At 48.0% G+C, this 26962-nt stretch overlaps 2 protein-coding genes across 3 annotated transcripts in view; both read right to left on the bottom strand.

The window, feature by feature from the left end:
• The window catches only part of LOC119975727 (olfactomedin-like protein 2A), a 34231-nt gene extending 20461 nt beyond the window's left edge, over positions 1-13770 (bottom strand). Inside the window, exon 1 of one of the 2 annotated variants that reach the window (XM_038815553.1) lies at positions 13530-13770. Coding sequence is in view for 1 of the 2 variants with exons in the window: in XM_038815552.1 (XP_038671480.1) it covers positions 2032-2094 (63 nt within the window). In the remaining variant the exon portion in view is untranslated. Of the gene's footprint in view, positions 1-2031; positions 2571-13529 lie in introns of those variants that run through there. The other variant, XM_038815552.1, reaches the window with a different exon arrangement.
• Positions 13771-13840: 70 nt separating this feature from the next.
• LOC119976469 (zinc-binding protein A33-like) lies at positions 13841-26560 on the bottom strand. Its single transcript, XM_038817007.1, has 6 exons — positions 26022-26560; positions 25837-25932; positions 25510-25743; positions 24958-24980; positions 23401-23516; positions 13841-14620 (listed from the first exon to the last, which is right to left on the bottom strand). Exons 1-6 carry the CDS (start codon positions 26430-26432, stop codon positions 14070-14072), a joined length of 1431 nt encoding a protein of 476 aa, XP_038672935.1. The 5' UTR covers positions 26433-26560; the 3' UTR covers positions 13841-14069.
• Between the last annotated feature and the right edge of the window lie 402 nt (positions 26561-26962).

The following is a 26962-nucleotide window of genomic DNA, read 5'->3' as shown; positions in this document are numbered from 1 at the left end:
AGCACCGGAAATTTTACATTAGTAACACAGGCGCACACAAACACCTCGCTTGGACACGTACCCCCACACCCTCCCCTTGCCCTGATCCAGGCTGGTTTCTCTAGTGGCACTGATTCTGTTGCTGGGTTTTAGGTAACAACAGAATTCAGAAAATGGGAATGAGGAACATTGAGGCAAGAGGAGACCATTCAACCATTATGGGCAGCACGGTAGCATGGTGGTTAGCATAAATGCTTCACAGCTCCAGGGTCCCAGGTTCGATTCCCAGCTGGGTCACTGTCTGTGCGGAGTCTGCACGTCCTCCCCGTGTGTGCGTGGGTTTCCTCCGGGTGCTCCGGTTTCCTCCCACAGTCCAAAGATGTGCGGGTTAGGTGGACTGGACATGCTAAATTGCCCGTAGTGTCCTAAAAAAGTAAGGTTAAGGGGGGGGGTTGTTGGGTTACGGGTATAGGGTGGATACGTGGGTTGAGTAGGGTGATCATTGCTCGGCACAACATCGAGGGCCGAAGGGCTTGTTCTGTGCTGTACTGTTCTATGTTCTATGTAACCCCTTGAAACTGTTCTGTACTTCAATTAGACGCTGAATATTAATTCCATCAATCTGCCTTAGCTCCTTATTCTTCAGTACCCTTTACCCAACCAAAATCTAGCAAGCCCAGTTTTGAAATGTTCACCTGCAGGCCCCACAAAATACTTCCCCTGTACCCCCTCGCCTCCCTCCCCCATCAATCTCCCAGATTCAACAGTGTTTCTTGGGGGATAGAGTTCCTGACATAACTCCGCTTTGGGTAAAGATGTGCTTCCCAACATCACCCCTGAATATCCTGGCTCTAAGGTTCTGCCCCTCTGGACCCCTGTCCCTCCCTTCGCTCCTCAGGCAACAAAGGAAACCATCTCTCTCTCTCTTTCTCCCTTTCAATTCCTTTAACCACCTTAACAGTCCCAAAGCACTTTACAGCTCTGCAGTACTTTTGAAGTGTAGTCACTGTTGTAATGTAGGGAAGTCAGCAGTCAATCTGTGCACAAGATCCCATGAATATTATTGTGATCATGATCAAATCATCTGTTTTTTTGTGATTTTGCTTGAAGGATGAATAGTGCACAGGTCACCCCCTCCCTCACCACCCTCGCCCCAGACTCCACCCCCATTGGCTTCCAAACAGTACCATGGCATATCTAACCCACCCGAATGGGCAAACAGGGTCCTTGGTTTAACGATTCACTCAAAAGGCAGCACCTCCGACAGCGCAGCACTGCCCTCACTGGGTGTGTCCGCTGGAATCCACACTCAACTCTTTGGGAGTAGGACTTGAACTCTGCATGTTCAGACTCCGAGGTGTGAGAGAGAGAGAGAGAGAGCGCTGCCCACGCAGCCACACTTGAGTTAGTAAAAGTGGTTATAAAGTTGTCAAACTCGTGCAAATCCAATTGTTTCCCTGATGCCTCTGTGGGGATAGAAGACTGCCACCCTTATCTCTGGATGACCCCAGGCCCACACCACACCCAACATGTTCCCGACCCACTTAGGGCAGCACGGTAGCACAAGTGTTTAGCACTGTGGCTTCACAGTGCCAGGGTCCCAGGTTCAATTCCCCGCTGGGTCACTGTCTGTGCGGAGTCTGCACGTTCTCCCAATGTCTGCGTGGTTTTCCTCTGGGTGCACTAGTCTCCTCCCGCAGTCCAAAGATGTGCAGATTAGGTGGATTGGCCATGATATATTGCCCTGAGTGATAAAAAAGGTTAGGAGGGGTTATTGGGTCACGAGGATAGGGTGGAAGTGAGGGCTTCAGTGGGTCGGTACAGACTCGAGGGCCGAATGGTCTCGTTCTGCACTGTTGTTGTATGTTCTTTCATGACCCACTACCAGGATTTGGGCAATTCTGCACAGCCAGTAAGTGTCAGCCTTGCCACAACTTGGGAAAGAAGTTTAAAATCAGAGATCTCAATGCCACCATTAAAGCACTCTCCACCACTCAGCACATCGGCTACCAGCCGGCCCACATCCCCTGGGAAATAAACCCTCGTCCTTACCTGGGATAAGGTGACCAGCACGGAGTTGAGCAGCAGTGCAAAAACCATCAATCCAGCCCTCATTGTATCACCAGCTCGACTCGCACCTCCTGCCCTTACAGCCTGCACTGCAACATCAGCCCACCCAGTCCAGGAACTGGCATCTTGCCAGAGTTAAGACAGGGTGCCACTCTGCCTCCCCATCTTATGCCAGGCTAAAAAAGGAGGCGGTGGGCGGGGAATGTGTCAGGGGCAGAGTGCCTCCTTGCGCCAGAGTTGCATCTCTCTGCTCTTGTCCACTGAGATTCTGTCAATCGCAGGTTGATGCCAAGTTTCCCAGGAGCAGCGTGGATTCAGTCCCTCAGAGAGGTGGTTGGGGGCTCGGTGTTCACAGCCCCACCCGTGTCCTCGCCCTCACACCAATTTAACACTATGCAGCGTCAGGCACGACTGAAGAGGGCGTGCACCCCAGTCCCGTTTCCTTTCACTTTCTCTGTCGTCCTGCCTGGCACTCTCTCTCTCTCGCTCTGCCTCTCTGCACACATCACCCTGCCTTTGTTGAGCTTTCTTATTGCCTGTGTTAGTAACTGCTGTTTAACCCGTCACACGCCGGGACTGCACTCCTCCAACATCCCTCTCCCAGTCAACAGCACCACCTAGAGGCAGAGCACAATGCCAGCAGCCAGGAGCCTGCACCCTGTTCCACCAGATGGCAGCAGAGGCCGACTATTTGACCACAGAGGACCACAGCTGAGATCCCCAGGCTACATACACACGCAGGACTCACTAATTGTTTATATTTATTAATTCACTTAGGGTGACACAGTGGTTAGCACTGCTGCCTCACAGCTCCACGGACCCGGGTTCAATTCTGGCCTTGGGTGACAATCTGTGTGGAGTCTGCACGTTCTCCCCGTGTCTGCGTGGGTTTCCTCCGTCCGGGTGCTCCGGTTTCCTCCCATAGCCCAAGGATGTGCGGGTTTGGAGGATTGGCCATGATAAACTGACCTTAGTGTTCAGGGATGTGCAGATTCGGTAGGGTCACTGACATAGGGCGGAGTGGACAGGGGAGTGGGCAAGGGTGGAGTGCTCTTTCGGAGGGCCAGTGCAGACCCAACGGGCCAAATGGCCTCCTTCTACACTGTATACACTGTAGAGATTCTATGATTTTTGGGATGTGGCCATCCCTAATTGAAAAGGTGGTGGTGAGCTGCCTTCTTGAACTGCAGTCCCTGAGGTGCAGGTACACCCACAGTGCTATTAAGGAGGGACTGCCAGGATTTGGACCCAGTGACAGTGAAGGAACTGCCAATAGATTTCCAAGTCAGGATGGTGAGTGGCTTGGTGGGACCTACAGGTGGTGGTTATTGAGTCATCAAATTTTACAGCCCAGAGAGAGGCCCTTCAGCCCATCGTGTCTGCACCTGCCGTCAAGCACCTATCTATTCAAATCCCATTTCCCAGCAATTGGTCTGCAGCCGTGTATGCTGTGGTGTTTCAAGTGCACATCTAAATGCTTCTTAAATATTGTGAGGGTTCCCACCTCTATTACTCTTTCAGGCAGTTAGTTCTGAATTTACACACCCTTTTGCGAAAAGGGTTTTCCTCAAATCCCCTCTTAATCATCTGCCCATCAGCTTAAACCTATATCTCTTAGTTATTGACCCCACTACTAAGGGGAAAAGTTTCTTCCTATCTACCCTACCTATGTTCCTCATAACTTTGTACACCTCAGTCAGGTCCTCCTCAGTCTTCTCAAATTACCCCAACCTAAGCAGCATCTGTTCATAGCTGAAACCCTGTCAACATCCTGGTGAATCTCCACTACACCCTCTCTAGTGTAATCAGCTTCTTCTTATGGTGCAGCGACCAGAACTGCATACAGTACTCTAGCTGTCGCCTAACAACTGTTTTATACATTTCCATCATAACCTCCCGACTCTTATATTCTATGCCTCGGATAATAAAGGCAAGTATTCCAGATGCCTTCTTATCTACCTGTCTACTGTCTTCAGGGATCCCAAGGTCCCTCTAATCCTCTGCACTTCCTAGCATCCAACCATTCCTTATATTCTCTTGGCTTGTTAGTCCTCTCAAAATGCATCATCTCACACTATTCACAAGCTGCCGTGGTAGCTACAGTATTAATATGGCTAGTCCAGTTCAGTTTCTGATTAATGGTAACTTCCAGGATGTTGATAGTGGGGTATTCAGTGATGATAATGCTATTGAATGTCAAGGGGCGATGGTTAGATCCTCTCTTGTTTGAGATGGTCATTGCCTGGCACTTGTGTGGCGTGAATGTTACCTGTTACACGTCAGCCCAAGCCTGGATGTTGCCTGCTGAGACTGCCTGTCCTGCAATCATTACACACTCCAATAAGGGACTTCCCTTCCCATCAATTAGGACAGTAAGAAGTCTTACAACACCAGGTTAAAGTCCAACAGGTTTGTTTCAAACATGACCTTTTGGAGCGCAGCTCCTTCCTCAGGTGAATCAATTAGGAGGAAGTTCTGCCTTCGAGAGCTGTCGGCTCAATCTGATTGGCCAGCGCGCGACAATCACCATGCAGGAATGTTCCCTTCCAGTCGGGGAGCACCAGCAGTCAAGGGCATTCAGCCTCTGATCTCCGGGTAAGCGTTCTCCAAGGCGGCCTTCAGGACACGCAACAACGCAGAATTGCCGAGCAGAAACTTATAGCCAAGTTCCACACACGAGTGTGGCCTCAACTGGGACCTGGGATTCATTTTTTTTTCAAAAAATATACTTTATTCATTAAATTTATAATAATCTTTATAGAACATTTCAAATTGTCTTGACTGTACATTTCCATCTGAGTTACATTCATTTGTCTTTCTTCAATTCAATTGGGATAACGTTACACACGTATCCTACTTTAAGTTACAGTTCTTTCTTAAATATTTACATTGCTTTGTTTCTTGCATACATTGTGGTATTGAAGACTCGGACCGAGGGACTTTACACTGTTACCAACCCCTCGGTGTACATTTGCTGGTAAGACCTTACACTGGGGTCTTTCCCCATTGCGCCTTGGCGGCAGCTGCCCCAAGCTTGAGTGCGTCCCTCAGCACGTAGTCCTGGACCTTGGAATGTGCCAGTCTGCAGCACTCAGTCGAGGACAATTCTTTGCACTGGAAGATCAGCAAGTTTCGGGCAGACGAAAGAGCGTCTTTCACCGAGTTGATGACCTTCCAGCAGCAGTTGATATTTGTCTCAGTGTGTGTCCCTGGAAACAGTCCGTAGAGCACAGAGTCCTGTGTTACAGAGCTGCTCTGGATGAACCTTGACAGATACCACTGCATCTCACTCCAGACCTTCTTTGCAAAGGCACATTCCACAAGGAGGCGTGTGACTGTCTCATTTCCCCACAGCCACTCCGAGGGCAGCGTGCAACGGTGCTGAGCCTTCGGGTGTACATGAAGAATCTGACAGGGAGGGCCCTTCTCACCACCAGCCAAGCGAGGTCTTGGTGCTTGTTTGAAAGTTCTGGTGATGAGGCATTCTGCCAGATGGCTCTGACAGTCTACTCAGGGAACCATCCAACGTCCTCCACAGTCTCCTTTTCTCTGAGGGTCTCGAGGACATTACGTGCTGACCACTGCTTCATTGCTTTGTGGTCAAAGGTGTTTTCCTTCAAAACATTTTCCACGAGGGACAGGTGGTACGGCACGGTCCAACTACTTGGAGCGTTCCTCGGCAATGAGGCCAGGCCCATCCTTCGTAACACCGGGGACAGGTACAACCTCAGTATGTAGTGACACTTGGTGTTTGCATACCCGGGGTCTACGCACAGCTTGATGCAGCTGCACACAAAGGTGGCCATCAGGATGAGGGCGGCGTTGGGTACATTCCTCCCTCCTTTCCTGGGGTTCATGTTGCATTACATTCACCCCCACTACCTGGCCTGGACTTGCAAAATCCTACCAACTGTCCTGGCTTGAGACAATTCACACCTCTTTAACCTAGGGTTACCCCTATCTCTGGATCTGTAAAGATTTAATTACCTGCAAATGCTCGCATTCTAAGCATTGTCTGGCATATTTGGATTTGTCTGTATATATGTTTCTGGAACATGAAATGAAATGAAATAAAAATTGCTTATTGTCACAAGTAGGCTTCAAATTAAGTTACTGTGAAAAGCCCCTAGTCGCCACATTCCAGCGCCTGTTCGGGGAGGCATACCTCTTCATTCACCTGAGGAAGGAGCAGTGATCCGAAAGCTCGTGTTCGAAACCATCCTGTTAGACTTTAACCTGGTGTTGTAAGACTTCTTGCTGAATTTGGGACATTGTCACTTTCTAAAGCCCGGGGCTCTGAGGCCTTTCCCGCGCTCCCCTCCCCAACATCAACAGCAGTAATCTCAGGATTACTCCCAATGCCACGTGCACGGGCATCAGAATAGGAAGATTGAGCAGTTCAATACGTGGCTGGAGAAATGGATTAAGAGGGAGGGCTTCAGATTTGTGAGGAATTGGGACTAGTTCCAGGGCAGGTGGGTCCTGTACAAGAAGAATGATTTACACTTTAACAGAACTGTAACTAATGACCTCACAGCGGGAGGTCTGCTAGTGTTTCTAGGGAGAATTTAAACTAGATTGACAGGGGGATGAGAACTTGAGGGTAAACTCAGAGTGAAGAGGAGAAAAACTGGCAATGGGAAGCAGAGAGGTATTAATTGATAAAGGAGGATAATTAGAGACTAGTATCAAGGTAAACAGAATACTCGGCGAGCTTGATAGAAATACAGTCGGCATTAGATGGTGTCAGAATAAGGGGGAAATTTAAAAAGTAGAAATCAGGATTAATGCACATGTATGTTCGAGAGTTGTTAATAAAATTGGTGAACTACAGGAACAGGTTGACAAATGGAACTACAGGTATAATATTATTGCGAAAAGAGAGACCCGGCTGAAAGAATGACTGCACTGGGTTTCAAATATTCCTGGGTACAAGCTAGTTATGAGAGACAGGAAAGGAAGAAAAGGTTAGTGGAGTGGCAGTATTAAATAAAAATAGCATTACACTACTGGAGAGAGATTATCCAGAGGGGTCAAGGATGGATTCTCTCTGGATAGAGTTAAGGAATGAAAAAGATGCAACAACATTGATTGGTGTAGTATACAGACTACCAGCTCGTGGAAGGGATGTGGAGAAATTTACAAGGAAATTACAGACGTACAAGAATTATATGGTGATTATAATGGGGGAACTTCAATTATCCAAATATAGACTGGGATAAGAATAGTGCAAAGGGACAAGGGTGAGAGTTCCTGGAGAGTGTTCAAGATCGTTTTCTGCAGTTATGATTCCGATCCAATGAGAGGACAGACACTGGTGGACCTGGTTCTGGGGGATACATTTCTAGCTCATGGGGTAAAAGGGAAAATTTGCATCTGGATAAGAATTTGGCTGAGTGACAGGAAATAATCTTGATAGTTTTTCATATTGGGGAAGGTTTGTTGTGGAGATCCCCAATGCTCAGGGCTGGGATCCTTGCTCCTCCTGATATATATTAATGACCTGGACTGTTATGTGCAGGACATGATTTAAAAATTTGCAGCTGATATAAAGATTGTGGGTGGGATTCTCCATTGCCCGATGCTGAAATCGTGTTCGGTGATCAGGCGGAGGATGGGCTCCGACACTTTGCGAGTCTACGTCCCCTCCAAACCTGCCTCATCCTGACGCGCGCCGTGCACAGTTGCAATGCCGTTGGTGCCTCATTGGCTGGCACACTCAAGATGGGCTGAGTCCCGACAGCGAAGGACATGTTTCCTTGCAAAAAATCGGGAAAGCGGTGCAGCGGCTGCAGCCTGTGTCCATCATCGCCACACTCAACCGTGATCCGTGCCGCTGGCCGGGGTGGTTCAGCAGGGGCTTGGGGGACTGGTTGGGGGGGTGGTCAGGGTGTGGGCTGTGGGGTCACAGTTTATGGGTTGGGTCCGGCACGGCCTGCGCCATGTTGCGCAGCGTGACCGCTGCAGGTTGTTAGCTGTGCATACGAGAGGTCCGGGACCCAGCCATTCTCTGCCTGTTTCAGCGCGGGAGACGGAAGTTTTGGTCGGCACCGGTGTTAGCCCCTCACCAGTACCAAAATCGGTCAGGGGTTTGCGCTGATTTTTCACACGTAGATTTCCCGCGAATTCTCCATTTGAGCCGGTACTTAGCTGCAGGAACGGAGAATCCCACCCAGTATCTGTGATTCTGTGAAGTGCTGACTTTTCGTTTTGTTCCAGGAGTCAGAATTTTGCTCAGAGTCTGTTGTGTGGCACTGTATCAAAGGCCATTTGAAAATCCATATACCACATCAACATTTCATTTCTTTTTGAAAAATACTTTATTGAGGCTATTATATATTTACACATCAAACACAATCACAAAACAACACAAGCCAACAGGGCTGCAAATAACCAAAATCAATTAAATCGCTGGCTTTTAAAGCAGACCAAGGCAGGCCAGCAGCGTGGGTTCAATTCCCGTACCAGCCTCCCCGAACAGGTGTCGGAATGTGGCGACTAGGGGCTTTTCACAGTAACTTCATTTGGAGCCTACTTGTGACAATAAGCGATTTTCATTTTATTTTTTCATTTTCATTTCATTTTTCAAAAAGCGGACGACCCCCCCCCCCCCCCCCCCCCCCGCCAATTGCTAACTCCCCTACCTCCCCATTTTATCCCCCTCCGCTGCTGGCATCTTAACTGTTCTCAAAGAAGTTGATGAACGGCTGCAATCTCCGGGCAAACCCCTCCACAGACCCTCTCAAGGTGAACTTTAATGTTTTCCAGCCTGAGAAACTCTGCCATGTCACTCACCTACACCCCCCGGTTTTGGGGGCCTCGAGTCCCTCCATTCTAATAATATCCATCTCCGGGTTACCAGGGAGACAAAGGCCAAAACATCGGCCTCTCTCGCCCCCTGGACTCCCAGGTTTTCTGACACTCCAAAGATCGCCACTTCTGGACTCGGGACCACCTTCAGCTTCAGAACCTCCGACATAACATCGTCAAATTCCTGTCAGAATCCCCCAAGCTTCGGACAAGCCCCAAAAACATATGGATATGATTCACGAGCCCAGACCCACAACGCCCACACCAATCCTCCACTCCTTCAAAAAAACCTGCTCATCCTGGCTACCATCATGTGTGCCCTGTCGACCACCTTGAACTGAATAAGGCTCAGCCGAATACACAACGAGGATGCATTTACCATCCTCAGAGCCTCCTGCCACAGCCCAACCTCCAACTTCTTACCTTTGCTCCCACTTGCACTTCACTACCCCTATCGGGGCTCCCTCCCAATCCATCAACGTATATATTTCCGACACTTTACCCTCACCTACCCCTGTTCTTAACAGTGTCTTGTCCTGCATCCCCTGGGGCGGCAGGTGAGGAAAGGGCAGTACCTGTGTTATGAGCCAGGGTTTAGAGAACCCCAAAGTGTATCATGGAGTTCACCTGACCCACAACTTTTAATAAATTGTGGTATGGGAGCACACGGCTCACTCTACAGGTGTGGGACAGCAGAGATCGAAAAGTAATTTTTAAGCCAAACATTGTTTATTCTACGAACTCAAGTTAACCTTTTTAAAACATACAGTGAACATCTTAGCAACCATCAATTCAAATACAACCCCGAAGAATCCTTACTTTTTTTTAAAACACCCATAAGACATTAAAAAAAAAATTTAACAGAAGCACATCAGGTTTAAATTCACTACTGAGAAGTTATCACTCTGAATTCACCAAATGATCAAGAGATAGTCTTTACATGGCAGAGAGAACGACATTACACATTCTCTGGCTGGCTGCAGCTCCAACACTGAAAACGAAACCAAAAATACACACACACCCAAGCTTTCTCAAAGTGATACTAAAAGCTGACAGACAGCTCAGCTCCACCCGCACTCTGACACCACTGCAGTAACATGAGCAGACAAACATTTCTTAAAGTGACATTCTTTTTTTTTAAAAATAATTTTTATTCAATATTTTCATAAAATATCAACAACAAAAAGTAAAATAAATGTTTACAAAGAACAGAAAAAAGAAAAAACAGTAACCCCCCTCCGCATACACAAAGGAAGAGGTAAATTAACACCCGCCATTCGCACAAAACACGCGCCCACCCCTTTGACAACCCCCCCCCCCATACATAGAGAAAGAAGTAAATCAACGGCCGCCATTAGCATAGAATAACTATGCCCGTCCCTTCGGTCCAAAACAACAAAGCAACCACCCACCCTCCCCGGCTGCTGCTGACCTTTTCCTATCGTTCTGCCAGGAAATCCAGAAAGGGCTGCCACCTCCTGAAAAGCCCCTGCACTGATCCCCTTAGGGCAAATTTCACCTTCTCCAATTTAAGAAACCCGCCATATCATTGGCCTGCGGTGGCCACAGGCCCCAGGCCTCTACGCTTGGGGGCCTCGCATCCTTCCACTGAAGGAGAATCCTCCGCCGGGTTAAAGTGACATTCTCATGACACCTGCTTCCGGACAAAATTCCTCACCTGTAAATAGCAAAACCCATTCACGTTGGGCAACTCAAACTCCTTCACCAACCCTGCAAGCTTAAAAAGCTGTCCCCCATGAATAGATCTTGCCACCCCCGAAGCCCCCCATCTAGTCACCCTGGAACATCTGTTCCACCAACCGAGCCAAATTCAGCTGGTGCAGCTGCTCTCACCCCCCCGCCACCTGAATGCACAGATACCGAAAGTTCCCCAAAACCACTCGAGGCATCAACTCCTCCAGCCTCTTCTCCAGCCCCCTCGCTTCAATTGGAAAAACCTCACTCTTCCCTGTATTCAATTTGTACCCCGAGAACCGAACGAATTCCTCCAATATCCTCACAATCCCCCCCCCAATCCCTCCCAACAGGTTTGAAATATAAAGCAGCAGGTCGTCCGCGTACAGCAAAACCCTGTGCTCCACCCCCTGGACTATCCCCTGCTAGTCCCTTAACGCTCTCAACGCCATTGCCAATAGCTCTTGGGCCAAGGCAAAGAGCAATGGGAAGAGTGGGCATCCCTGCCTCGTCCCCCGATGCAGCCCAAAATATTCTGAACTCACCCGGTTCGTTCGCACACTCGCTACCAGCGCCCGATACACCAGCCAGACCCAATACACAAGCCCCTCCCCAAACCGCTCCAGCACCTCCTACAAATAGTCCCACTCCACCTGGTCAAAGGTTTTCTCTGCATCCATGGCGACCACCCCCTCACTTTGTCCCTCCGGGGGCAACATAACATTATAACATTCAACAGCCGCCTGATGTTGGCTGACAAATGTATCCCCTTAACAAACCCGATCGAATTTCAGCTCCAGAATCCCCCCCGCCCCCTTCGTCAACCGGTGCGAGTCCAAGTCCGGGACATTCCCCAACACCCGCCTTAGAAAATCTACATCGTCCCAGTTTGGGGCATAAACATTCACCAATACCACCGGCAACCCCTCCAATTTCCCACTCACCATAACCAACATCCTCCCGGAGTCTGCCATTATGTTTCCTACTTCAAAAGCGACCCGTTTATTTATTAAGAGCACCACCCGCCTTGTCTTCAAATCCAGTCCGGAGTCAAATGCTTGCCCTACCCACCCTTTCCTGAGGCTATTTTGGTCCCCTGTCCTCAGGCGCAGTTCCTGTAAAAATGCCACTACTGCTTTTAGGCTCTCCAGATGCGTGAATACACGACCCCTCTTGACTGGCCCATTCGGCCCTCTCACATTTCATGTGAACAACCTGGTTGCACACCCGCCCCCCTCCCCCACCGATCAGCTATATCCCCTCCCGGGCCAGCCTCCAGCACACATCCCGCATCCCTCAGGCCCGCCCTTGGATATCCACTGTTATCAACCTTCCCCATACCACATTTCAAAAGCAGTCTCCCCCGCTTCCCCCCTCAAAACAACAATCACAACCCCCATCAATACTCTAACCACCTGCTCATCCCCACTTGCGTGAACTAGCTCCCCCAGCCAGCCTGGCAGCCCCTGCTCATGGCATCTAGCATCCTACCCCCCTCTGATTCCTGTACCACCCCCCCGCTCAAACACTATCCCGATGCAAACAAGAACTCCATCATTGAAAGATCAAAAGCTTTGAAAAGAAGTACACAAGCCAATGGCCCCCAAAGAAAAAAGAACACCTCCTTCAAAGTTCAATGTCCTTCTTCTCCTGATAGTCCATTGTCCTTCAAAAACTCCATCGCTTCCTCCAGGTCCCAAAATAATATTCTCGGCCATTGTAGGTCACCCAGAGGTGAGCGGGGTACAGCATCCCAAATTTCACTCCCTTTTTAAAGAGGGCATCCTTCACTCTGTTAAAGTCCGCTCTGCTCTTGGCGAGCTCTGCACCCAGGTCCTGGTACACACGGAGTTCACTGCCCTCCCAGTTACACCACCTCGTCTGCCTGGCCCACCTCAGGATCCGCTCCTTATCCAGAAACCTATACAACTGCGTCACCATCGCCTTCGGCGGTTCGTTACCCTGCGGCTTCCACATCAGTGCCCTGTGCCCCTGGTCCACCTCCAGGGGCCCTTCGAAGACCCCCCCTCTCCGAACTTCTCGAACATCCTGGCCACATAAGAGCCCGCATCCGCTCCCTCGCTGCCCTCCGGCAACCGCACGATCCTCAGGTTCTGTCTCTGGGACCAGTTCTCCAAATCCTCAACCTTCTCCTGTGGCCGCCTCTGAATATCCCGCATCACACCCATCTCGGCCGCTATCGCAGTGAACTGCTCCTCATACTCCCCCACCATCTCCTCCACTTTCCGGATTGCCTGGACTCCAACCTCATCTCCACGCGGTCGATCCCCGCTTTAATCGGATCCACCGTCCTCGCCAGGTCCGCCAGCGTCTCCTTTCTCTGCTGGGTGTGCTTCTCGTTCAAGACGTCCACCAGCTGTTCCTTAGACCACTGAGATGTTAGGGCGATCCCTTACCCTCCGCCATCTTCCTCTGTGTCACAGGCACAGTTTCTCGCTCCAACAGCTCCTCTCACTAAAAAAACATTTCTGGTCCATGAATCCATCCACCAGGGAACACACTCTTCCACCTTTTCCCATCAACAGGTCCACCTATTAGCCGGGGGAAAGGTCCATAAACACCACCACAAACGGGAGCTACCAAATGTGCAGCCAGGCACACCATGGCCGCCACCGGATGTCCGACCTCCCCAGTTATGTCCATAATAAACTGAGCAAGTTACTGAAGCCTGATTTTTCCCTGAATGAATGCATGCTGGCTCCCCTTCATTATCCAGCACTTGTCCCAGTGGCTGCTGATTTTACTGAAGATGCCGACAGTTTCCCTCCCAGTGAGGTCATACTGACTGGTCTGGAGTTCCCGGCTTTATCCTTGTTCCCCGGTTTCCAAGGGAGACTGGAAGATTATCCCGAGAGCCTCTGTAATTTCCATTCTCCCTTTCCCCAGTATCCTTGGCTGCATCTCATCCAAATCCTAGTCCTTATCTATTCTAAAGTAAAGAGCATTTCAAACACCTCCTCCTTCTCAATTGTAAATTCTTCTCATGTCACCCTCAGCTGCTCACCGCCACCCCGCTCTGAGTGACAGCCACTGTGGCCAATCCACATTCCCAGAAACCCGCCTCTCTCTCTCTCTCTCTCTCTCCGTCTGAGTGACGATTGCTTCGGCCAATCCGTCTCCCTCAATCTCTGCGATCTAACCAATCACCTTGCTTATTCCCTGAACCCCTACCTACCTCACTCTGAGTAGCAGGGACTCCGACCAATCCGCTTTCCCATTTCCCGGAAACCCGCCTCCCTCACTCAGTGACGACACAAACAACATGTTGAGTTTCTGCTTCTTGGATTTAATGATGAACTGTGTAAACTTTGAGAAAAACTGTTTCTATTCTCAGATTGTTTTGTTTTGTTCGAAGAATCATTTTACAAATGTAATCATGGAGCCCTCAGTGTAAATTATAATTCTATATAATAATAACCAGAATATGAACAAGTTCCAGCAGTTTACCGCTGGCAGGCGACAGGGAGATGGTGTGAAATTATGGGATGGATCTGTTAGTGATCTTTAATCCCACAGATTGTCAGCGGGGCCGAGTTCTTCCTGTCGATATCCCATCCCGGACTGAAGATGGGAAAGATTCTCTCAGTGAAAGTGTGGGTGAAAGTGTGGAGATGGGACACATTGTCCGCATTGTAAAATGATACCTGTCCCCCCTCATAGTCTATGAAAACCCCGACCGTCTGGGGTTTTACACTCGGGATGAGGCGGGTTGATGAGGGGGAAGTGGCGGCAAAATAACCAAATCCGGGATCCAGCCTCACAATCCAGAATCCAGACTCAGAGCTCGGGTAGATTCCCCCTTTCCTGTCCACAGACTCTAGGGCCACTCCCAGCTCCCACCAAGTCTTCTCCCCCACCTGCACCTCCCAGTAATGTCTCCCTGATGTGAATCCCTCTGATCCCAGGACACATTCCCAGGAATCAAACCTCTCCGGGGTGTCAGGGAGCCGCTGCCGTTTGTCTCCGAGTCTCACACTGGTCCGGTCCTCAGACAGGATGAGCAGGGGATGAGCTGTGTTCAGATCCAGAGTCAGAGAGGCTGGAGCTGGGGGAAAGTTAAAATAACACAGTCAGTGATTTAGAGAGAGGGGGTGGGGAGGGGAGAGAGTGTGAGGAGTGAGGAGCAGAGGACAGAGGTTTGTGTGAGGGGAGGGGAGGATAATGAATGTGAGAGGAGAGGGAGCAGGAATGGGATGAGAACATGAAGAGTGGGGGGGGGGGGAAGAGGGGAGAGGGAGTGACAGAGACATGGAGAACAGAAGGGAGGAGAGGGGTGTAGTTGAGAAGAGAGAAAACTGGGCAGTAGTGATAATAAGAGCAGGATGAGGGAGAGAGTCCAGATTAAAGAAATTGGAAGAGGGTGAGAAAGAGAGGGCAGTGTATAGCGAGCAGGATAATGTGGGGCTGTGAGAGAGCGAGATGGATCGGTAGAGAGTTGAGGCTGACAGGGAGAGACTGTGTGTGTCAGACAGGGTGAATACGAAAGTGGGAGAGTGTAAGAAATAGAGAGCGGGAAGGTAGTGAGAGCAGGAGTGCGGGAGAGAGAGAAAGGAAGAGTGTGAGAGAGAGATAGAATGGGAGGGAGATTGTGCAAGACAGGATAGGAAAGAAAGTGGCAGGGGCAGTGGAGAAAGTGCGGGAGGGTTGGAGGGTGAGTGGGAGGGCTGCAGCAGAATGATGAGGGAAAAGTAGAGGAAGTGGGGAAAGAGTATGTGTAGGTGGAAGACAACATGGGAAGGGGCTGAGAGGGAGAGTGGGTGGAGAATGGGGATTCAGAGCTGGAGGGACAGATGAGTACTGGGAGGAGAAGGGTGATTGTGGGGAAGGGAAGAGAGATTGTGGGAAACACTGAGGGAAGGAGAGAGAGAGAGGTGAGGGGTAGGAGAAAGTGTTGGTGGAGGTCGGCACAGTGCCATTGTGGTGAGCACTGCTACCTCACAGCATTAGGGATGTGGATTTAATTCGGCCTTGGGTGACTCTCTAGGTGGAGTTTGTATGTTCTCCCCGTGTCTGTGTGGGTTTCCTCCAGGTGCTCCTGATTTCTCCCAAAGTCCAAAGATGTGAAGTTCAGGTAGATTGGCCACGATCAATGTACGGGATACAGCGATTGGATTGGGGGGGAGGGAGGATTGCTGGGTGTGGGAGGAGGGAGGGGCCGAGGTAGAATGCTCCTTTTTGGTTTGGAGCAGTCTTGATCGGCCGAATGGCCTCCTTCGGCACTGGAGGAATTCTATGGATTCCATGGAAGGATATGGGGGGGGGGGGGGGGGGGGGGGTCGCAGGGGGGGGGGGAGGGGCAAAGGCAGAAATGTAAGGAGGGGACAGACTGAGGGTCAGGGATTTGAAGAGTAAGATGATGGGAGGCAGAGAAATGTAATAGAGGGAAGACAGACTGTGAGAAGGTGAGCAGAAGGGGAAAGACAAGGTTGGGAGAGAGGCAGAGGGAACAGAGGGGAGGGAGAGATGGGTGACGAGGCAGAGAGGGAAGAAAAGGGAGAGATGTGAGTAGGAGGTAGAGTGACGGACAGGGAGTGGAAGGAGAAAGATAGTGGAGCGGGGGGAGAGAATGTGAGAGAGGAAAGGCAGAATGTGAGAAGGAAAGTGGGAGGGGAAAGGCAAGATTTTGGAGAGAGGGAGAGGGAACAGAGGAAAGGAGAGAAAGAGCTGGAGGGAGAGCGGGTGGGAAGTGATATTTCCGCTAAGCAGCGTTTCAATGTCACTGCACAGGTTGTACACAATCTGAGCCTGTAAAATACCAGACAAAAATGACATTACAAGAACACAAGAATTAGGAGCAGGAGGAGGTCATTCGGCTCCTCGAGCCTGCTCCACCATTCAGTTACTTACTAAGAGACTAAAGCCATTAACTTCCATGATTGGAAAGAAGCAGATGAATTTAATTGTGCAAGAGTCAGCAAAGCAAACAGTTAATACTGCCTCTCATATTCAAAAATAAAGAATTGTTATGGGCCCAGTCTAGAACCACAATTTTGGTTAAGATCCCAGACTAGAACCCAACAATGTGCATTTGGAAGAGCTATGAGAACCTGCACCACAGGAGTGATAACACTGACCAGTAGATAGCTTTATTATTGAAACAAACTTTAATTTAACCGAATTAAGCAGATTAGAAACAAAGAATTAGCTTTACAGTCAACAGTTACAACATTTAACTTGTTTCCTGAAACCTGCCTCCATGTTCCAATTAAGCAAACCAAATATTTCAAATACCACTTATGTATGAAGCTAACAACCGGGTTTTACTTGCTTATCTTGGTGCAGAGTCCTTGGAGAAAGAAATTTGTTTGGACAGAACTGAAATATCTGCCTGCATATGTAAAGGCAGTTACTTATTAAAACATAATTTCTCATGTAATAGCACCCCTTCATACTCTCAGATTCCATTTCTGTATAGACTTTCAGATACAACTGCTTCATCTCTGAATCCTTCTGTTGTAACTTTACCAATTTTCCTGAGCTGAAAAGATATCAGCTTCATACCCCACCTGCTTCTGTTCTTTATCAACTATCTGGTCAAAAATTGTTCCTGATAACTGAACCTCAGCTTCCCTATCTTTACTCCTTGAAATTTGCCTCCTCCTGTCTCAACCTGTCGCATTGTAATCTTGTTGCCACACAATCTGTCAGCACCCCAGGAAATGCTTCTTGCAACATCGCAGTTGTTTGCTTTCCACAGGCTTTCCAACCACAGTCAGCATCACTCCTACCTCTGATTCAGCTATATCATTACCCAGAATAAACTGTACCCCTAAAAAACGTCATTTCTCTTATCCTCCTACCACCATTTTTCACCTGACATTCTGACTTTACCTTACATATTGACAAACTACTCAATTTGTCATTAATTCCACAGATTCTCACCGTTTCTGGCAATACTCCTCCTGAACTACATACCTCCTTATCTCTCACCATTCGAGATTAAGTTGTTCCTGTATGTGGTGAGATTTTACCTACTGCGTCTTGTACACATGAATAAACCTTGACCTCAAAAATAAAATCTTTGACAAGACCTGATACCTATTTATTAACCAACCTCTGAACAGGCTGTGCAAACGTTTGCACCTTCTCAGCTGTAACCATGGTTTCTTTTGCCATTTTATTAAACCCAAACGGCTTATCCTGTTTTATAGACTCTTTCTTCCCGGTACTTTTTTTAAGAAACCAACACTGCAAATTTGTGTGTCCAACTTTATTACAATGAAAACACCTGAGTTTTCTTATCACTTTTCTTTTCACTCTCCTGAATTTCCCTTTTAACCCGAGGCAAAATCTCTTTAATATCCCCAACATTTCTCCTTTGCCTTGACCACCTGTGGATTTTTCGCTACCTCAGTTTGTATTCTTCACAGACTGAAAAGAATGTCAAAAACCAAACCTTGATTTGGTTGCCTGTCCGGTGTCAGGGTTCAGGGCATCTCCTCAGAGCTGGAGAGGAACTTACATTGGAAGTGGGAGGATCCAGTCATCACAGTCCATGTCTGTGCCAACGACATAGGAAGGACAGGGAAAGAGGTTCTGCACAGTCAGCATGAGAGGCTAGGTACCAAATTAGGAAGCAGCATCTCAAAGGTAATAATCTCTGGATTATTACCTGAGCTGTGTGCAAACTGGCATCAGAAAGATCAGATCATTAGAGTGATGAATGATTGGCTCAGAGACTGGTGTGGGAGAAGTGAGATCCGGTTCATGGAACACTGACACCAGCACTGGAGTTTGAGCAGATGTAGCAAATCCAGGGATAGATTCAAGGCAGGAGGCCATCATAATAATATGGGCAATGAGGATCATACAATAGCAGGAAGAGACAGTCATAAACCTAAGAATACATCAATAGTCAAGACTAGATGGTACAAATATAATAGAAAGACAAAACTAAAGGCTCTGGGCTGGATTCTCCGTTGCCGACGTTGTAATCAGCAATCAGGCGGAGCATCGACTCCGACGTTGCCCGACGCCGACATCGTAATTGGCAATCAGGCGGAGAATCGACGCCCAAATCGACCATTCTCCGCCCCCTTGGAAATCGCGGCGAACGGCGCTCGCCATTGCAACGGCGTTGGCGCGTCATTGGCTGGCCTTCCCGCGATGCTCCAACCCTGATGGGCCGCATTCCCTACTGCGCGGGACACGTGTGGTCTCAGCAGTCAGGAACCTGGTTGCGCGCTGTGTCCAGCGCTGCCACATTCGGCCGGGGTCCATGCCTCTTGCTGGGGGGGCTTCTGTGAGAGCCGAGGAGACTGGTGGGGGCTGGCCAGGGGGTGGCCAGGGGTTCCTGCATGGCCGGGCCATGGTGCACCGCACCACCGATGCAGGTCATCAGCATGCGCGGCCCGGGACTCGGCCATTTTTGGCGTGGGAGCCGGGAGTTTCACCCGGCGCCACTGCTAGCCCCTCACTAGTCCCGGAATCGGTGAGGGGTTGGCACCAATATTTTCGTGGCAAACCTCCTGTGAATTCTCGAGCCGGCTGAAACAGAGAATCCAGCCCTCTGTATCTGAATTCACACAGCATTCGTAACAAAGTAAATGAATAGATAGCCCGGCCATGCAGGAACCTGTGGAGCATCCGTGCGGTGGAGTGTGTCGTTGATAACACGTATAGAGAGGTGGTCAAACAGCAGGCTCAGATTCCACAGGTAGGAAGGGAATGGGTGAGCACCAGGCAGAGCAAGAGAGCTCGGCAGGAAGAGCAGGAATCTCCTGTGGCCGTTCCCCTACAAAACAGATATAATGTTTTGAATACAGTTGAGGGGAATGACCTCTCAGGGGAAAGCAGCAACAACAAAATTTGTTGCACTGGTTCTGCTGGTTCTGCTGCAGAGGGGAGGAGTGAAAGGTCTTGGAATGTAATAGTTATTAGGGATTCGATTGCATGGGGAACAGATAAGTGTTTTTGTAGCTGCGAACAAGACTCCAGGATGGTATGTTGTCTCCCTGGGTCAAGGATGTCTCAGAGTGGTTACAGGGCATTCTGGAGGGGTAGAGTGAACAGCCAGTGGTCGTGGTGTACATCAGTACCAATGACATAGGTAAAAAAATAGGGATGAGGTCCTGAAAGCAGAGTATAGGGAGCTAGGAATCAGTAGTGTAATCAGACAAAGTCAGCATGAATTTACAAAAGGAAAATCATACTTGACAAATCTACCCAAATTTTTTAAAAGTTGTTACTAGTAGAGTTGACCAGGGAGAACCAGTGGATGTGGTTTATTTAGTCTTTCAGAAGATCTCACATAGCAGATTAATTCTCCCCGTATCTGCGTGGGTCTCACCCCTCACAACCCAAAGATATACAGGGTAGGTGGATTGACCATGCTAAATTGCCCCTCAATTAGAAAAAAATGATTGGTTACTCTAAATGTATTTTTACAAAGCACATGGGATTATGTGTAGTGTCTTGAGATTGATAGAAAGTTGGTTAGCAGACAGGAAGCAAAAAGTTGGAATAAATGGGTCTTTTTCCGATTGGCAGGCAGTGACTAGTGGGTTACCGCAAGGATCTGTGCTAGAACCCCAACTATTCACGTTATATATTAATGATTCGGATCAGGGAACTAAATGTTTTATTTCCAAATTTGCAAATCATACAAAGTTGGGTGGGAGGATGCAGAGATGCTTCAGCGGGATTTGGACAAGCTGAGTGAGTGGACACATGCTGGCAGGTGCAGTATAATGTGGATAAATGTGAAGTTATCTGCTTCGGTAGCAAAAATAGGAAGGCAGATTATTATTTGAATGGGTATAAATTGAGAGAGGTGGATACTCAGCGAGACCTTGGTGCCCTTATGCATCAGTCGTTCAAAGTAAGTGCGCAGATACAGCAGGCAGTAAACAAGGCAAATAGTATGTTAGCCTTCATAGCAAGGGGATTTGAGTATAGGAATAGAGATAGAACATAGAACAGTACAGCACAGAACAGGCCCTTCGGCCCTCAATGTTGTGCCGAGCCATGATCACCCTACTCAAACCCACGTATCCACCCTATACCCATAACCCAACAACCCCCTCCCCCCCTCCCCTCCTTAACCTTACTTTTTTTTTTATTAGGACACTACGGGCAATTTAGCATGGCCAATCCACCTAACCCGCACATCTTTGGACTGTGGAAGGAAACCGGAGCACCCGGAGGAAACCCACGCACACAGGGGGAGGACGTGCAGACTCCACACAGACAGTGACCCAGCCGGGAATCGAACCTGGGACCCTGGAGCTGTGAAGCATTTATGCTAACCACCATGCTACCCTGCTGCCCCTTAGATGTTTTACTACATCGTTGTGGTGTCCTTATCTGAGGAGGATGTTCTTGCTATGGAGGGAGTGCAGCGAAGGTTTACCAGGCTGATACCTGGAATGGTGGGAGTGTCATCTGAGGAGAGACTAAATCAGTTAGGATTATATTCCTTGGAGTTTAGAAGAGTGAGAGGAGATTTCATAGAAACATACATAATTCTAACAGGATTAGACAGGGTCGATTCAGAAAGAATGTTCCCAATGGTGAGGGAGTCCAATATTAGAGGTTTTAGGACTGAGGTGAGGAGATTTCTTTTCACCCAGAAAGTGGTGAATCTGTGGAATTCTGAGGCCAAAACTTTGTGTAATTTCAAGAAGGAATTAGCTATAGCTCTTAGGGCTAAAGAGAAGGTGGGATCAGGGTGTTGAACTTGATGATCAGCCATGATCAGAATGAATGGCAGAGCAGGCTCAAAGGGCCGAATGGCCTCCTACAGCTTCTATTTTCGATATATGTTTCTATGTTACACAAACTGAGACATTTGATATTCCTGGAGACTCAATTCAATCATGATCTTCCACTGGATGGTGATGCCCCACGCAGAAGAACAGCCTGTAGAATGGTCTAATCACTGGTCTAAGAGGGATCACTAGAAACCCCATCGTAACTGATGCAAGGATTTTGTTCCCTTTCTTTCCTGCCTAATACTTACATCACAAACATCATCCAAACAGAAAACATCATCTCACAATGCTGTTTCTGGGATCTTGCTGTTCACAAATTGTTTTTCTCATTTTCTACATTACAACAGTGACTGTTCCTCAACAATATTCCACTGGTTCGGAAGCGTTTTGGGTCACACTGGGGGAATGAGGGCAGTTTTTAAGTTCAAGGTCTATTTATTGTGCAATGATTTCTCCATGACCAGGAGGTGAGATTTTTCTTACTGCTGCTCGCCGCTCTTTTCCCTCTCTCACCCCCGCTGTATATTCATGTCACCCCCACTCCCCTCACCGGAGTCAGAGGAGGATTTCCTGTCTCCTGTCCCCTCCTCAGGAATCACAGAACATCTTCCCACACTGCAAACCCGTGGGAAAGTGGACAGTGATATTGTTCTGAAGATCAGCCCTCAGAATGGACTGGGCCTCTGAGCAAATTCACAGAGTGAGCAATGGCTTCACTGGTTCACTACCTGCTCCATCAATGGAGTCACTCAAAAAATCAACCTCACTCAATCCAAACTCCCTATTCTAGATTTAAAACTATACCTACTTTGATCTGGACTCGGTGTCTGTGGTAAACCTGTGGATTTTTACATTCTCCCTTCTGTTTTTTTTTTTGCCAGAACGTCGGCTTACCATTGGCCCTGGTCGGTCATGTGCCTCTCGACCGATTGGCCGAGAGGCTGAGTTAACCACGCCTCTATTAACGAGGTATAAATGCTCAGACGCCTGACAATCGTCCCATTCCACTGTAGACGATCGCAGAGCTGTGTTCTAGTCAATTAAAGCCAGACTTTGGTAAATCACTCGCCTCGCGTACAATCGATGGTACATCAATTTAATTGACTACGACTTTGAAGATGGAGTTCCGCATCAAGCCCGAATGCCTCCGCATCAGCCCGCAAACTCCGAATTCTGCAGAACTTTTCCAACTCTGGCTGACTTGCCTCGAAGGGTTCCTAGCATCTACAACCACCCCCCCCCCCCCCCCCCCCCCCCCAACCGGGGCACAGAAGCTGCACGTCCTCCACTCCAGCGTGGGTATTGACGCTTACGTAATAATCAAAGAGGAAACGGATTATGATGACGCTATACAAAAGCTAAAAGGACAATTCATCAAACCGATCAACAGGGTATTCGCTCGACATCTGCTGGCCACCAGAAAGCAGGTCCCCGGTGAGTCTCTAGACCAATACGCCCGGGCCCTCTATGCCCTGGGGAGAGGTTGCGCCTGTGTAGCGGTGTCCGCTACAGAGCACATGGAGCTACTCATCAGAGACGCTTACATGACTGGGATGCTGTCTCCCGTGATCCGCCAGCGGATGCTGGAAAGAGACGAACTCAGTTTAACTGAGACGCTGACTCTCTCCGCCTCCCTTCTGTTTTGACCCTTGAACATTTCAATAAGATCACCACACTCCCTCCCTTATCCAGTGCAGACTCACAGTTTCTGCAGCCCCTCCTCTTGATGAAGGTGTCTAATTCCACCAACCAGATTCTCTGCCGTCTAACACTTACACTCTAATGTCTGAATGTCTTCCCGATAAACAATTATAAAAAATGTTCCCCAGAATGACAGACGGGACCAGTCCAGTCTCCTCTACAAATTGGGTTTCCCATCCTGAGATTGGTGCTCTATTCCTCTGGTTATACAGATCCCTTCACTGCTTTGACACACGGTGCTGATGGCTTCAGACACTCACCCAGAGGAACCCACAGAGAGTAAAATATGAGAATGGATTGGCTCCCGAGGATTAACAACCGGCAAAGTGAATATTTAATCTGGGACTTTGGAGACCCTTTAGTCCCGTCACAACTGGATTTAAAATCAGGAAAATGAATAGAAGAGTTTTACCGGGGTTAATGGAGTTGATCATTTCTCTCCACGCTGTGTACTGTAAAGGGCCTTTGAACTTTCCGATAGACAGGGCGGCAGCAGATACTGAGAGTTTGCGATCAACCTCACTAATCCTGTATGTTAAAAAAAGTGCAATAAATTTGTCTGTTAGAAGATTTTAGAACGTGTTTTTTTCAGCATTTTTGATGATAGAGAAAATGTACAAAGTGAAATATTAATCACCTTTCTATAACTGAGAAAGGGATAACTTGGAAATTCAAAGGCAGAGAATGGAAACCCCCATGTCCTGAAAAAGGTTCACAGTCCGATAACAGATTAGTTACCGGGATATCACAAATAACAGGAGAAGAGAAACATTTAGCCTGTCCACTTGCTGTTTTACAAACAAAGTTTGTCAAACAAAGACAAACGCTGAAAACATCTGGAATTTAATGTTCAACCCTTAATCCCACAATCCGCCGAGAATCCTGCTCTCCTCTACTGGCATCTTGAATATCTCTGATTTTAGTCACTCCACCATTGGGAGCTGGACCTTCAGCTGCCGAGGCCCTGAGCTCTGGAATTCCCTCCCTGATCCTCTCCGTCTCTCTTTCTTCCTGAACCACTCTCTTTAAAATCCACCTCCATTATCTGGATTAATATTTTCTGATGTGTCTCTGTGTCAATTTGTGCTTTTTAACGCTCCTGTGAACCTCGTTTCGACTTTATATTACATTAAAGGGCAGCATGGTAGCATGGTGGTTAGCATAAATGCTTCACAGCTCCAGGGTCCCAGGTTCGGTTCCCGGCTGGGTCACTGTCTGTGCGGAGTCTGCACGTCCTCCCTGTGTGTGCGTGGGTTTCCTCCGGGTGCTCCGGTTTCCTCCCACAGTCCAAAGATGTGCGGGTTAGGTGGATTGGCCATGCTAAATTGCCCAGAGTGTCCTAAAAAAGTAAGGTTAAGGGGGGGTTGTTGGGTTACGGGTATAGGGTGGATCCGTGGGTTTGAGTAGGGTGATCATTGCTCGGCACAACATCGAGGGCCGAAGGGCCTGTTCTGTGCTGTACTGTTCTATGTCTATGTCTCTATGTGTATAAATACAAGTCTTTGCTGTTGTGGTTGTTAAGGACACAGAACCAGTTTGTATCATAGAATAAAAATCGAACCTGTTCCTCCTTTAACGTCTGATTTTCTCGGGTTGCTCAGGCTCCATGCAGGGACATGGATGACCCCACTCCTTGGATACACGGACCGTGCGGCTCTCTCAGGGTCACAGACACTAACAGCCAACATCAGGCAAGTGATCACTTCCAGCCTGGGAACCAGGTTGTATTATTTACCTGCCATCTTGTCATTTGTGCAATATTGCCGAACAGTTGCAGAAAATCTAAGACTGTTTAATCACGGCCATAAAGATAGTTATTATAAAGCAGTTTTATGTGCATTATAAACGGAATTGTTGGCGTTCGATGAACAATCCTTTAAAGTTGTGACAATCAAGAAACAAATCCATAAGAACACTTTACTGAGTTATTTTGTCAAACTGCAGAGTTTCAGTAAAGAACTTTTCCTACCTTCTGTTCTGACAAGCTTCCTCCTGAAAGAAATGAATGAGGAACAGTGAGGATGACAGTAACAGATTTCAGGAGGAGTTAGACAGGCTGGTGAAATGAGCAGACTCAGAGCAGATGAGACTTCACACGGAAGTGGAAAGTGATGGATTTTGGAAGGAAGATTGTAGAGAGTCAAATAAACTGGAACTGAGCATCAGTCCCGCTCACAGACACAGTGACTCTCGCACACCGTACCAGACACACCCACACCCTCACAACATGGAACTGGAACTGGATTACAATGGGTGTTCCAGGAGAAAATTAAAATTGGATACTCGGAAATAATCGCAAAGCAACGATCAAGTCCAGGAGAATTAATTTCACTCCGGAGTTTCTGTAGACAGTGTGGGGCGGTTCGTTCAGAGACAACAGTAGAATAGGTCAGGAAGGGAAACAATTTCAGTTCAATTTTTATTCTAATTTATCAGTAAATTCTTATTAATTTCACAATCATCATCAGTTATTTTGTGACTGTGAAGTTTCACTGAACTGACCCGCAATATATTCCCTCACCTTCAGAAATATCAGCTCGTCTTTTTGCTCCATCTGTTTCTGCAACTTTGAGAGTTTCTCCTCAATAGAATTTAAATTCTCCTGAATCTCTCGAAGGTTTTTCTCCATTGTTTCTAGAATCCTCTCCTCTTCTTCCCTGAGATCTCTGAGTAAACGCTGCTCTTTCTCAGTGAGAATCTGGTGCATTTTACTGAACTCGGATGTGATGTGGGTCTGCAGACTGCTCGACTGTTCCTACCAAATGAAATGTGAAACATAATTAATGTCCCGCGACAAAGGGAACAAAACTAACCGAGATCCCAGAAAATCAGCACAGGGAGACCTTACCCTAACTTCAGAAATCTTCCCTTTCTGTTTCTGTTCCGTTTGTAGAACCGCCGATTTCTTCTCTGTGAGAGTATCTAAGCAATATTTCAGTTGACCCTGGGGTTGGAAGAGAAAATCACAGAATGAAAACGTCAGAGCAGGAAAATGGGAGAAAATATCAGTTTATAAAATATTTTCTAATTTACCTTGTAGATTTCAGCAGCTTCTTTAATCGACAGAAAGCGGTGCTCTCTGTGTTCCCGCGAATCGCGACAAATCACACAGATCAATTTCTTGTCAGTTTCGCAAAACAGCTTCAGTTCTTCCTGATGTTCCTCACAGTGAAGTTTAATTTCCATCTCTTTCGGATTCAGCTTTAATTTTCGAGTTTTCTCTGTCAGATTCACTAAGGGCAGATTTGTCCTGAGGTTTCTTTCCGGAAACTCCTCTCCACATTCCGGGCAGGAATTTATCTCCTTCTTTTCCCTACACTGGGAGATGCAGGAGCGGCAGAAGTTGTGTCCACAATCCAGTATTACCGGATCAGTTAAGAAATCACGACAAATGGAACAAATTGTCTCCTCGGTCAAACTCTGGCCCTGCTGTCTGAGAGCCATGTTCACACTTAGCACTTCCTGATTCAAACCGGTTTTAATTTGGATCTTACCACATTCCTGAACTCATCCAGTTCTCCGATTTCCTGATGACGTTCACTACGATACTCTGATAATTATTATTATAAGCTGCTTACTGTCCTGTCAATTTTTTCACGGGCTGGAATAAAACCATCGTATTTTGAAGGACAACTCGGTTTAACACAGGGAGTGCGGATTGAACCCTGGCTGCCAGGTTAAGGTCCATGGGGTGTTGGCAGTGTAGGAGGAAGGAGTTGGAGGGTGGGGACTGATATTACATTGCCCTCTGCCCCTGACCGAACTTGCTGCCGAATACAGAGCCTCTGGTGAAACACGGGCTAAGATCCAGATTCAGAAACTGAATCGTGTTCATGATTGCAGCCACTCAGCCTTAAACACAAAGAGACGGAAAAGTCACGGAGTCATTCTCGATGATAGATACAGAGAAGATCTTTCCAGGGATTGGGCCTGTGAGGCTCAAATTTATTTGCAAGGACGTCTTGCATTCATAT

Source organism: Scyliorhinus canicula, chromosome 13 (genome assembly GCF_902713615.1).
Source record: "Scyliorhinus canicula chromosome 13, sScyCan1.1, whole genome shotgun sequence".
NCBI lineage: Eukaryota > Metazoa > Chordata > Chondrichthyes > Carcharhiniformes > Scyliorhinidae > Scyliorhinus > Scyliorhinus canicula.
This window is presented reverse-complemented; position numbering and strand designations above follow the sequence as displayed.